Here is a 13610-nt window from a genome sequence, read left to right on the forward strand (position 1 = left end):
GGCTTCTTAGAGAAAGCATACAGTTGCATCTTCTTTTTTTTTTTTAAGATTTATTTTAGAGAGGGAGAGACCTCCTGTGTGCGTGTGTGAGCAGGGGACAGAGGGAGAGAGGGAGTAAGAGAGAGAAGCAGACTTCCGCTGAGCAGGGATCCTGATGTGGAGCTCAATCCCAGGACCCTGGGTCAAAAATCAAGAGTTGGATGTTTAACCAGCTGAGCCACCCAGGCGCCCTACAGTTGCATCTTCTTTAATTGTAGTTTTTTTTTTTTTTTTAAGATTTTATTTATTTATTTGCTAGAGAGAGAGTGAGCAAAAGTTCAAGCAGGGGGAGCTGCGGGCAGAGGGAGAAGCAGGCTCCCTGCTGAGCAAGGAGCCCGATGCGGAACTCGATCCTAGGACCCTGATGTTGGACTTGATCCTAGGACCCCGGCTGGGATCATGACCTGAGCTGAAGGCAGCTGCTTAACTGACTGAGCCACCCAGGCTTACCTTAATTGTAGTTGTTAAGAGTGATACACTTAACATCATATCATTCTCAAAATGTTTGGATTTAAATCTGCCATCCTACTATTTTACTTTCTCTTTTTTCCACATTTGATTTTTGTCTCTTTTTTCCTATTTATCTGCCTCCCTTTGGATTGAGTATTCTTTATGATACCATTTTATTTATCTTTTTATTAGAAAGTGGTTGCTCTAGGGTTTATAATATACATCTTTAACATTATGCTCTACTTTCAAATAACATTGTAATGTTTCCCTCATAGTGTATGATCTTGACAACATGCATCATTCTTGTGTCTCACATTTGAGCTGCTCTTGTAATACAGTTTACTTCTACAGTATACATTTTATGCCCCAGAATATATTTTTATTATGTTTGTGTTAAACAGTCAGTTATATTTTAAAGACACTTAAAAATGAGAAAAAAGTCTTTTATATTTACATGTTTACCATTTCTGGTGATCTTCATTTCTTGGTCCAGATCCAGATTTCCATTTAGTATCATTTTTCTTCTGCCTGAAGAATTTTCTTATGACTTTTTTTGTAGTGCATGTGTATTGGAGCTTAATTCTTTTAGTTTTTGGTTATCTGGGGAAAGTATTTGCCTTACTATTTGAAAGATATTTTTGCTGGGCACAGATTAGACAGGTTGAGGTTGAAGTAATCTTTTGGATATATGGGTTCTAAGTTTGGGAGACAGATGAGGCATTCAGTGTTAGTGGCTAAGCACTGAAGGGCTCCAGCTGGGCTGGTCCTTGGGTTTTGTGGATGCTGGCTAGCTGGGAATGATAAAGATAGAGGATGGATGGTATCATTTATAAAGAATCGATAACATTATAAAGGTCAGTGGGTTGAAGAAACAAGGACCTGGTTTCAGAGTTCTCCATGAAGCTACTATATAACCTTTTTGCCCTCACTTTTTTTTTTATTTAAGTTTTATTTATTTATTTAAATAATCTCTACACCCAGTGTGGGGCTTGAACTCATGAGCCTGAGATCAGAAGTCTCATGTTCTACTGACTGAGCCAGCCAGGTGCCCCATGCCCTCACTTTTAAGACAATTAAAATATTAATCATTATTGTCAAAGAAACCCAAAGCAAAACCAACCAACCAAACGAAAAAAAAACAACAACCCAATTCAGAATGACAATCCAAAGTATTAATTGTATTTTTTTTTGAGAGCCTCTCAAGAAACATACTTACTCTTAAGGTAGAGTAGAATGAGATTTTTTTTTAAAGTGTATTTTAAGGGGCTCCTGGGTGGCTTAGTTGGTTAAGTGTCTACCTTCCGCTCAGGTCATGATCCTGGGGTCCTGGGATCAGCCCCGCATTGGTGTCTCTGCTTGGCAGGGAGCCTGCTTCTCTTCCTCCCTCTACCTGCCACTCGCCCTGCTTGTGCTTGCTCTCTCTGTCAAATAAATAGACAAAATATATATATATTTTTTATTTGTCAGAGAGAGAGAGAGCACAAGCAGGGGGAGCAGCAGAGGGAGAGGGAGAAGGAGGCTCCTCACTGAGCAAGGAGCCCGATGTGGGACTTGATCCCAGGACCCTGGGATCATGACCTGAGCCGAAGGCAGACGCTTAACGACTGAGTGACCCAGGTGTCCCTAAATAGACAAAATTTTAAAAAATAAATAATAAATACATAAATAATAAATTTTAAAAAGTGTATTTTAAAAATTTAGCATGAAATATGTGAGGCAGTAAAAGATAGGAATCATGGTAAGAATCTTAAATCCAGTAAGAGGTGGAATAAGCAAGAACTCTGTCTCTGCTCATTACTATCACGTTTTATTAATTTTTGCTATTTCTTCTATTTTTAATATATATTTGATAAAGTAACCTAAAATTAACCAGTTCTGGAAAATTGCCATTATCTGCTATAATTTTCAAGGGAAGGACTGGTTATTGGTGACATAAGAATTGAGGATGCTAATTTACTGGTAACCTTTCTTAGACCTCAAATTTACATAGTATAAGATACTTTTAGGAGTTTAAAAGCTAATGAGCCAATCTAAAATGTTTTTTTCAGGCTGTATTCAATAATTTCTTAATCTCTATATTCGTATGTTAATCCTATTATACACATTGCTAGACAAGGTCAAGATTAGGTAAATGGAATGAATATAGGATGCATGCTACTCTGATTGTATCACTGAACTTTAAAAGCTCAATTTATGTTATTTTAAATTCTGTAGGCTTTTTTTAAAGACTTTATTTTGGAGATGGGGGCGGGAAGAAGCAGAGGGAGGCGGAGAAGCAGAGGCAGAGGGACAAGCAGACTCTATGCTGAGCCCAGAGCTGGATGGGGCTTGATCCCCTGACCCTGAGATCATGACCTGAGCCAAAATCCAGAGTAGGATGCTTAACCGATTGAATCATCCACGCGCCCCTAAATTCTGTAGACTTTTTTTAAAAAGATCTGCATGATTTTTACCTCATGTGAGTCTGTTGTATTTGGAGTTTTTACTGTTTTAGAACTACTCCTGGTTTTATAACTAATCAAAATGGTGTGATTATCCACCAGGTGCTTGACCTCCCTGGGCTCAGTTCATTAAGAATTATTAAATGTAAGCTTTGGGCGAGGTCTGTAGTTTTTCTCAAGCTCTTTTTTTCCTTAAATAGATTCAAATGGAATCCTGTACAGAAAACAGATGGTTGGTTGGTTTTATATATTTTATAAATATAGGAATTGAGATAAATTATATCAACGTGGAGTTTATCCATGAAATAAGGCTTAAGAAAAAAATTTGAATTGGCTATCTTACGTTAGACCCACCTTCCAATGAATATTTGTCTTATTTTAGTTGCACAGCATATAGAAAATTGTTTTAGTGCAGTTCTAAATGTTTTTTGGTTTTTTCTTTTTAAGAGCTTTACAGTCTCAGGAAACTTCATTTAAATAGAGGTGGCAGGAGAAGCTTTTTTTCTGAGCTCTGTCCCAAATTGAATCCAGTTAGAGCCTTGATAGTCTCCAGTGTGTGATAGTTTGGTAGACAACATATTTAGGGCATTAAAAATATTTAAAATAAATTTTAACTCAAATGTTTGTGTAAGTCACACAGCTCAGGCCTGTTTGATTCAAGAGCACTGTCATGTTGTGTAGTATTTTTCATATCAAAAAACTAATTTATAGATCTAGCTACTTTGGTTTTTGGCTTATTTCCCTATGTTTTGTGACTCAAAATATTTAACCTTTTAAAGAAATTTGTGTCAATTTTGTGACTAATTATTATTTATTTCTTTTCTCCAGGGAAATGAGGCAAGTTATCCTTTGGAAATGTGCTCACACTGTAAGTCAGATATTCTTGTTATCAAGAATTTCTTTTATTTACACATCCCTATGTATGTATATATATCATACCCCTCTCTATATATTTATAGCAAAGTTAGCCCTTAACTATTTAAAGTGGGTAATGAATTTGACTTACAGTCTTTTTAAGTTATCAGAGTAGGGAAATTTTTTTAAATAGAACTGTTCTTTATTATCTACACTATGCTGTAGTTACAAATCAACCCTCAAATCTCAGTGGAGTAACCCAACAGAAGCTTTTCAGATTAATAAAGTTTCAAGTAAACAGCTAGTTTATTTATCCTTTGGTAACAAAATGTTTGTTGAAGGCAAAACTTCCATAGACCAAGTAGCTATTGCAAAAGATGTTTTTCAGGGGAATGAGGAGTATAAAAAGTGTGGGTGGTCTGGTCATTTCTGACCATACTGGAGAATGTGAAGAAAGAAAATGACAGTTTTAGACATTCTTGATTTAAGGATCAGTCAGAGGACGAGGGAGATTAAGTAAAAATCATAAAGTCTCTTGTGTGGAAGGGCAATAATTGGGTAAAGGAGAGATCTTTAGAATTGGAATAGGGACTTTTGGTAAATTTAGTTGCCATCATGAGGTCCCAGAATCCCTAAACCATTCTGAATCTTCTTGCCCTTTCTGTCCCTGTTTGATGTAGCTGGCTCTTCCTTGTTCGGAGACTTCTTACCTTGCGATGAAGTGTCACTTCCTTAGTGTCTTACTAAAACCATTTTCCCAGTTGCTCTTTATGTTTCATTGGTCTCCTTTTCCCAAAACACATGTCAATTTCATTCTCTTCTACACCTTTGTTTGCTTGTGAGCCCTGGGTAGAATGATGTTCTGTCAGCTCTTTATTTGACTGACTGTGTTGTCATTCTGTCAGCATAAATGTCACCTGTTTGGAGATGTGTTCTCTCTCTCTACTCTGTTTAGATTCTCTCTTATCATGAATAGTACCTTGTTTATTTTCTTTAAAATAGTTATAATCTGAAATTATTTATTAATCATTTTATCTTATATTTTGTGACTTCCTACAATTAAAAAAATTTTTTTAAACGGTCATACTCTAAGACCAATTACCTGTAATTCTTTTTTTTTTTTTTTTAAGATTTTTATTTATTTATTTGCGAGAGAGAGAATGAGAGACATAGAGCATGAGAGGGAGGAGGGTCAGAGGGAGAAGCAGACTCCCTGCCGAGCAGGGAGCCTGACGCGGGACTCGATCCCGGGACTCCAGGATCATGACCCGAGCCGAAGGCAGTCGCTTAACCAACTGAGCCACCCAGGCGCCCCAGTTACCTGTAATTCTGCCATCCCATCTCCTGTTTACATTTTATTTTACTGTTTCCTCCCAGGCTTTTTAAAATGAGTTTCTTGTGTAATTATGATCATATGTAGGTGTATGTTTCTATTTTAAACGTGAGGATAAATTGTTACATCAGCATATTGCTAGAATTGACTAAAAATCAAACCTAAATATGACACTGTAGACCAGGGGTTGGTAAACTACTGCCTACCGGCAGTTTTTGTTAATAAAGTTTTGTTGGAATACAGCTGGGCCCATTTGCTTATATACTGCCTGTGGCTGTTTTCATGTGACAGTGGCAGAATTGAATAGTTGTAACAAAGACCATGTAGTATGCAAAGCCTAAAATATTTACTACCCAGCCTGTTAGAGAAAAAGTTTGCCAAATCCTGTTACAGACTGTCATGGTCCTCTGGATTGGAGAACTGTCACTTCTGTCAGTGTCTAACCTGCCTCTGAAATACCAAGATTAGAGTAGTTACATACTGGTGTCCTGGGTGTTATCTAGATCTATAATTCTTGTCTCTGGCAAAGTTTACTGTGTCAGTTTTATAGTTTCTTTAGAATTGAAAGGATTCTTTTTAAAATTGTGCCTTGCCACTTAGTGTTTGGTTTGAGCATGTGACATAAAAACAGTTGCTAGTGGGCAAAAAGAAGGTCTGGAAATCTGTAATTAGCTGGGCTTCAGACTACAAATAGAGTTGGGTTTGGCTATTGGGATTACAACAGGAAAGAGGTTTTAGGAAGTTAGTTTTTGTTTCTTTGCCACGCAAAGAGGTCCCTAAGGGGACACACATCCAGGATGGCAAAGACCAATTTTTTTTTTTAAGTGTGTGGTATTTAAAATTTCATACATTATTAAAGCTGCTCCTTTCAGTTTTATCATTAGAACTATGTTTTCTTTCTTACGACTTCATTTATGCTTTTATGAAACTGTTGAGCCTTGTTACTAAAGATCTATACTTGCCAGTGATTGTTCAACCAGCTATGAATCTTATCTGGATTTTTCTCTGTTCCCTATTTGGTTCACTAGAATAAAATGTGCTTTTACCAATTTTATACATGATTTGGATGAATTTCCCCAAAGAACCTATCCACATTAAAACCGCTACTTTTCCCCCACCCACATGTTGCAGTAAACTTTTTTGCTCATTTAAGAAAACTCTTCATTATTGAAAGAGCTTATTGTTATCTGTGAATAGCTACCATTATAGATAAGAATGTTAAAACTAATCCTTGAGGCACTTCACTATTTATACTTCCTTGTTCAGGTAAAATGATGTCATGCCTTCTCATCCCTCCAAGACCCACCTCAATTCTATGTTCTTAATGAGGCTTTATATAATTGTCCCTGCCTTGAGTGGTCTTCTTAACTCTTCATGTAGTTACTGTCTGTTTTGTTCTTTTAGTATTTAAATTGTGCTTTTTAAAAAGGTAAGAAGAATCTAAATTATATCCTGTAAGGTACTGCCTTTGGCCCTGTGATACACAGATAAGTAAGCACCCACAAAGTGCTTACAGTCTGGCTGTTGGGTGAAATTATTACAGTACAAGTAAACCATTATGAGAAGTAAAAAAGTTCTAAGGAGGGAAAATTACTTTTGGTTGAGGACATTAAGAAAAACTTCATGGAAGGGCACCTGGGTGACTCAGTCAGTTAAGTGTCTGACTGCTCAGGTCATGATCTCAGGGTCCTGAGAGTGAGATCAAGTCCCTTGCCTGGCTCCACTTTAAGATTCTCTCTCTCTCCCTCTCTCTCTCCAAAAAAAAAAAAAAAAAGCTTTGTGGAAGGGATGATGCTTGAAAATGGTTTTGGAAGCTGTATAAGAGTTGAATGCTGATTAACTTGGAATACAGCTGGGCCCATTTGCTTATATACTTTTTCAATCTTCTTAAATTCCATCCAGGTCTTTCAACATTCTTTCCAAATCCCCTACATAATCCTTTCCAGTACTCTGCTTTTAATCAGTGCTTTGTCTCCTGATTCTTAAGAAGATTGGAAACATTTTTAAGTGGTAGCCTTCACATGTCCCCACCTCCACCTTCCACCCCTGCCTGCTAATTTTCCTAGTCCGATACATACTTTACTAACTGCTTCTGTCAAGAGTTTGTGTTATAGCTCCCTTATTTAGGGTCAGCCTCTTGTGCTTTTAACTTCATCCAGTCTCATCTCTAGGACCTTATTTTGTTTCTGTTGTTTTTTTCCTATGTCTTCGATGTCTTCAGCCTCTTCATCTCTCTTCAGTTTACACATCTAACCAATTATGCTGTGATTCTGATTCTGTGTGTACCTTTTACTTTTTCTTCTACTTGAGCTTCTCAAAAAAAGAGCATATGCAGTTTTCTCTATTTCCTTATTTCTGCTCATTTCTTGGCCTGCTGCATTCTGGCTTTCATCTCTTACTATTGTCATTAAACTGTTACTATTAAGGTCACCCTCATTTTATTGACACATTGCCTGTTTGCCAAATTTGATGGATTCAAAAAACCTGTAAAGTCATTTGTAATGGTTGGGGAAATTGGAGCATGATTATTTAATACCAAGGAGTTAATTATTACTTTATTAAATATTTTTTCAAGTAATGTTATTGTGATGTTTTTAAAAAGAACATTTTAGAGATAAATACTGATCAATTACAAGGAAATGGTATGTCTGGAATTTGTTGTAAGATAATTGAAATGGGTGTATAAGTAAACTAAGATTTCTCATGTGTTAATTGAAGCTGGTTGAAGCTGGATGATAGGTATATGGGATTCATTAAACTATTTGATTCATTAAACTATTGTATGTGAAATTTTCCATTATTAAAAGATTTTTTTTTAATGAATGGAAAAAGGGAGAGGGAAGTAACTAAAGAGTAATATCAAGAGAAATAATTGATTTATAGTTAAGTATGGCATGCAACACAGCAAGCTTTAATAATAATAAGAGGCTGTTTAAGCAGTTTTCACCAATAAAGGAATTGAGGCATTGACAGTAGAAGCGTAAGTGCAATGCCTGGCATAAAGCAGATGCTGAATAAATAGCTGTTGACTGAATAAGCTAGTAAGAGCTCACAGCTGGAGTAATAGACAACTATTTAGATAATTTAAAAGGCTGTACCTTTAGGAAAACTCAATAGTTACCAATGGTGATTGGTATTTATTTTCATAAATAATCACAACAAATACTTATATGGCATTTGACATGTGCCAGGCATTGTTCTAAGCAATTCACATACATTAATCTTTTTAATCCTCACTATAGCCTCATGAGAGAGGTTTATTTTCCCTGTTGTATAGATGAGAAAACAGGAGGTAGAGGGACTTCAGTAACAGGCTTAAGACCACACAGCAGCAGGTAAAGTAACAAAACCATGAGTTGATCTCAAGTAGTCACACTCCAGAGTCACATTTTTAATCACCTTCCTTATAGTAGGTTTACAAGATAAATGTTGTATTTGTGTTTATAGAATGATTTTAGGTAAAACTGGACTTGTCCAATACATAGATAGGTATTCTCCTCCTCCTCTCCTCCTCTTCCTCCTTCTTATATTTTTGTTTCTCAATTCAGTGTTCACTTCTTATTGAGTTAAATTATTCTAGGCCATTCTCCTCCTCCTCTCCTCCTCTTCCTCCTTCTTATATTTTTGTTTCTCAATTCAGTGTTCACTTCTTATTGAGTTAAATTATTCTAGGCCATTCTCCTCCTCCTCTCCTCCTCTTCCTCCTTATATTTTTGTTTCTCAATTCAGTGTTCACTTCTTATTGAGTTAAATTATTCTAGGCCATTGTGACTTTGTTGTCTGTTGGCTAACCTGGCTGGACTAGGAAATGTACACTCTACTGGGGTGATTTGCTCAAAGTTGAGACCTTAGTTGTAAGTTGGCATGATAACTTGGAAAAGTGGCTGAGTAAAAGTTACTACTTCAGATAGTTGAAGCAGAGACTAAATGGAATAGTTGGAAGTTTGAATAGAAACTCAGATTCAGCTAATTTTTACTGATGATAAAACCAGTATAATTCTGAATGTTTCTGATAAAATTGGTAAACTTAGGTCTGGCTTATTTTGTAGGCTGAATGTAGATGAAAGAAATTTTTTTTTTTTTTTTAGATTTTATTTATTTTAGAGATAGAGCATGAGCAGGGGGAGGGGCAAAGGGAGAGGGAGAGAGAGCATCCCAAACAGACTCTGCACTGAGTGGAGTCTGATGCGGGGCTCTATTCCATGACCCAAAGATCATGACCTGAGCTGAAATCAAGAGTCAAACGCCCAACCGACTGAGCCACCCAGGCGCCTCAAGAAATCTTTTATCTAAAAACATTTCTCAATTTTCTTTCATTAGAAGGTGACTTCTTGGCCAACTCTGAAGGCATGTCCTTTTGCATAAAGAACTATCTGTACAAACCTTGAAGACCTAATTAGCCTTTAGGACACTGCTCTCATTGTGAGTAAACAGTCTCATATTCAGGCAATTTTGCTTCTGGTTTGAGTATTTACAGGTGACTTGAAAATGTAGAGACTACTTTGTGCTATTAATTTCTGCTTTTAATCAGATTGTTGCAGGGAAGTTTATGTATTCATATTCTTTAGAATCTAGTTTTTCTTTGTTATGAAAACAGACTTTTTCAGAGAAAAAGTTAATCTAAGGTGAATTTAATTTCTTTTATTTCTGCATTCCTCTTTTCCCTTCCTTATATGGAATCAAGCCCTGCGTCATGCTCCCCGCTCAGCGGGTAGTCTGCTTCTCCTCTGCCCCACTTCCCTCTCCCCCTCCTCATGCTTGTGCTCCCCCTTTCTTACATGCACTTTCTCAAATAAGTAAAATCTTTTTAAAAAACCATTTTATTCCTACTGTACTATTTAATATTAGAAAACTTTTTTGTCATTAACTTTGAAATTGACTTTTACATTTGTTATTTTGATTAAAATATTCATAAATGTATCACATAGTTCATGTTTGTTAATCTACCAGCCATGATTTACCATTTACTTAGTAATTTAGTGATCCTGAACTCTTTATTTTGCCTGTCCACTGAGAATTACTTACATTCTGCTTTCTTTGAGTAAAACTTTAGAGCTGAATAACAGAGAGAAAGATGAAAAGTTTTCTAAAGCATAGTGTATGACTTGAACATCTAGGTTTTGAGTTGTTCACCTTGTTTTTTGTTATAGATAACTTAAAAAAAATTCCTGGATTGTCTGCTAGGTTCTAAATATTTTAAGTTTTTAGGCAGGTAGTGTTAAGAAAAACTGAGGTGCTAGACTATCCAATTTTGGTGTGGTAGCACTTACAAGTTTGAGGTTTTAACAATGAAGTGCATGACATATAATGTGATAGTCTACCATAATTTCAATAATTTTGGTGCGCCTGGGTGGCTCAGTCATTAAGCGTCTGCCTTTGGCTCAGGTCATGATCCCAGGGTTCTGGGATCGATCCCCGCATCAGGCCTCCCTCTCCTGCTCCCCCTGCTTCTGTTCCCTCTCTGGCTGTCTCTCTCTCTGTCAAATAAATAAAAGTAAAATCTTTTAAAAAAAGTTTTTTTTTTTTTCAATAATTTTATAGTGGTATGTAGAAGTTAGTTACTTTAACTGGTGAAAAAGCCTAGCCAACCAGTTAGCAAAAGTATAATGAATTCTTGGATCTCCTTCAGAATGTTATAGCAAAGGGTAAGGAAAAATTTACAAAAAAGGAAAGATTTGGGGCACAAATACAGCGAGTAATAGCATCTGCCCAGAGTAAATTTCAAGAGATGTAATAGATAAAATAGAAGCAAAACTAATCAGTGAAATAGTAGGAGATAAGTAAAATCAAATCTTCTGATTGAAAGAGCATTGTGATAACCAAGAAGTTTTGGTGAAAAAGGATCAACATTTAGTCTCAACTTCTTTTGTAATTTTAAAATTCTAAAAGTAGACAGAAAACCCTAAAAGCTGCTAGACAGGGAAAAAAATTGCCTAAAAAGAATAGGAGTCTGTTGGCATTGGATTTCTTAGCAGGAGCAGTAGATATTAGAAAGCTGTGGAGCAATTTATTCAAAGTTCTGAATTCCTAAATCCAGAATTTGGTACCAGTTGCAATGATTATTCAGGTATGAGATCAAATTAAAGACATTTTCAGAAATTTAAAGACTTGGTAAATTTACCTTTCATAAGTTCTTGAATATGTACCCAGAAAAATGAAATAGAAGTTAAAGAAGATGAAATGAGATCCAAGAAACCAGATCTCTAAGACACCAGTGAAAAGGTGTCTTAGAGAAAAGGATAACCGCTATGCCAGTGAGCTAGAAAACAACTGGTACAAATTAAAGCAAGAAGCTAGAATTGTCTGTGAAAAATGTCTTCAAGAAGAAAGAGAAGCCATTATATAAATTGTGTGCTGGAACCTACCTTCCTTCCCTTCCTTCCTTCCCTTCCTTCCTCCCTTCCAGAATTTCTTAATGTAAAAGGCAGGTCAATAAGAAAAAAAAAAAAAACAACCCTGAGTATATAGTGTCACATTATTGATAAACCAGATTGAACTCTGGAGCAGCCATAAATAAGTCTTGAATAATTGGTGTTGTAAAGTAAAAGAAGACTCTTAAATATGCATTCTTTTGTGAAAATACCATATTTTGGGGGGAGTTTGGGATGGGGAGTTGTACAAAACTAAAGTGCAACTAAGTGTTTAAATGCAACAGAACATAGGAACAGATAAAAATAAGAGGAAAACCTGGAGAATATCGTGTGTAATGGGTTGGGGTTGGATTTGACTTACAAAACAATGGAAATCTTTAAGAGCTGTATCTTTTGAGTAAGATATATTACTGACCTACACAGTGTATGCTTAGGTTTTAAAAAAAAAAAAAGGTGTGACTTTTAAGCCATGGTTATTAATAACAGAAAACTCATGTTTTTATGATCTTATAAATATATCTTATAAATATGTGCTTTTTCAGTAGCTTATTGCCTATTTTGATTAGAACCACAATGTAGATAAACCAAAAGGAGAAAAACAACATCAATACAAACACCTTCAGTAGGAAAACCAGTAATGTATAAGTTGGAGAGCCTCTCAGAATTATATGGTTTGATTTTTATCTGTCTGGAGTGAGAACATTCTTATATTCCCTTTCCTCCACACTTAGCCCGAAAATGCAGGTTGAGGAACAGCAGTGTCTAATATCTCTTAGCCTAAGCTTCTGTACTAACTGTTCACATGGAACTAACATAGGAAGAGAAATTAGATCAGAAAGTATTTTAAGAAACCCTGTCACTCAGCTTTGCCATCAAGCTTTATAGCATTGAGCAAGTTACTTAACTCTCTGGGTCTGCTTCCTCATCTTGAGTTTTTCATCTCCAAGGTTTCTTTGAACAAATTGCATTACACAGCTTTTCTATGACAAATTTTCTTCTGAAGCTCATTAGCTCTGAAACCAATTTTAAGAAAGAATTTTAAGATTACTGCAACTGTGCAGCTTATTTTGACGTTTTTGGACAACATTCATTTTCCTGAGTGAGTTCTGGTGTGATGGATCATTTTTGGCTATGCCTTTTATATAAGGTAGGAAGAAGTCAGTGGAACATACAGCATTCACATTTTGAAGGAACATTCTAGAAGAAAGAAAACACAATTACCAATATCAGTAACAAAAGAACTGAAATCATTACAGACCCTACAGATGTTAAAAGATAATAAGGGAATATTATGAAGAATTTTATGCCAATAAATTCTACACCTTAGAATAAATGGAAAAATTTCTTCAAAAACAAAAACCTTAAAACTGACACAAAAGTAGTAGAAAATCTTAATAGAGTTGTATCTGTTAATGAACCTGAATTCTTATTTAAAAATCTTTCTGCAGGGAGCCTTGGTGGCTCAGTTGTTAGGCGTCTGCTTTCGGCTCAGGTGGTCATGATACCCAGGTCCTGGGATCAAGTCCCACATTGGGCTCCCTGCTTGGCAGGAAGCATGCTTCTCCCTCTCCCACTCCCCCTGCTTGTGTTCCTGCTCTCGCGATCTCTCTCTGTCAAATAAATAAATAAAATCTTAAAAAAAAAAATCTTTCGGGCGCCTGGGTGGCTCAGATGGTTAAGCGTCTGCCTTCGGCTCAGGTCATGATCCCAGGGTCCTGGGATCAAGTCCCGCATCGGGCTCTCTGCTCCTTGGGAGCCTGCTTCTCCCTCTGCCTCTCTCTCTCTGTCTCTCATGAATAAATAAATAAATAAAATCTTAAAAAAAAAAAAAAATCTTTCCACAAAGAAACCCAAGGCACATGGCTTTACTGGTAAATTCTAGCAAACATTTAATGAAAAAAAATCATAATCTAGATTCCTTCAGAAAATAGAAGCTAGCATTACACCATTGGCAGTATCAGAGACATTATAGAAAACTATAGACCAACATTCGCCATGAATGTAATGCAAAAATCTTTAAATATTTGTAAATCAAATCCAGCAATATGTAAAAAGGACAATAAAACATGACCAAGTGGAATTTATCCTCAGAGTATGATTTTTAAATAAAAAACAATATAA

At 36.1% G+C, this 13610-nt stretch overlaps 1 protein-coding gene across 1 annotated transcript in view; it reads left to right on the plus strand.

Annotated features, from left to right (window-relative positions):
* PPP3R1 (protein phosphatase 3 regulatory subunit B, alpha) overlaps positions 1–13610 on the plus strand; it is a 69870-nt gene that overhangs the window by 29149 nt on the left and 27111 nt on the right. Inside the window, exon 2 of the mRNA XM_021699135.1 lies at positions 3759–3798. Coding sequence (XP_021554810.1) covers positions 3759–3798 — 40 coding nt within the window. The remainder of the gene's footprint in view (positions 1–3758; positions 3799–13610) is intronic.

Source organism: Neomonachus schauinslandi, chromosome 10, assembly GCF_002201575.2.
Source record: "Neomonachus schauinslandi chromosome 10, ASM220157v2, whole genome shotgun sequence".
Classification (NCBI taxonomy): Eukaryota; Metazoa; Chordata; class Mammalia; order Carnivora; family Phocidae; genus Neomonachus; species Neomonachus schauinslandi.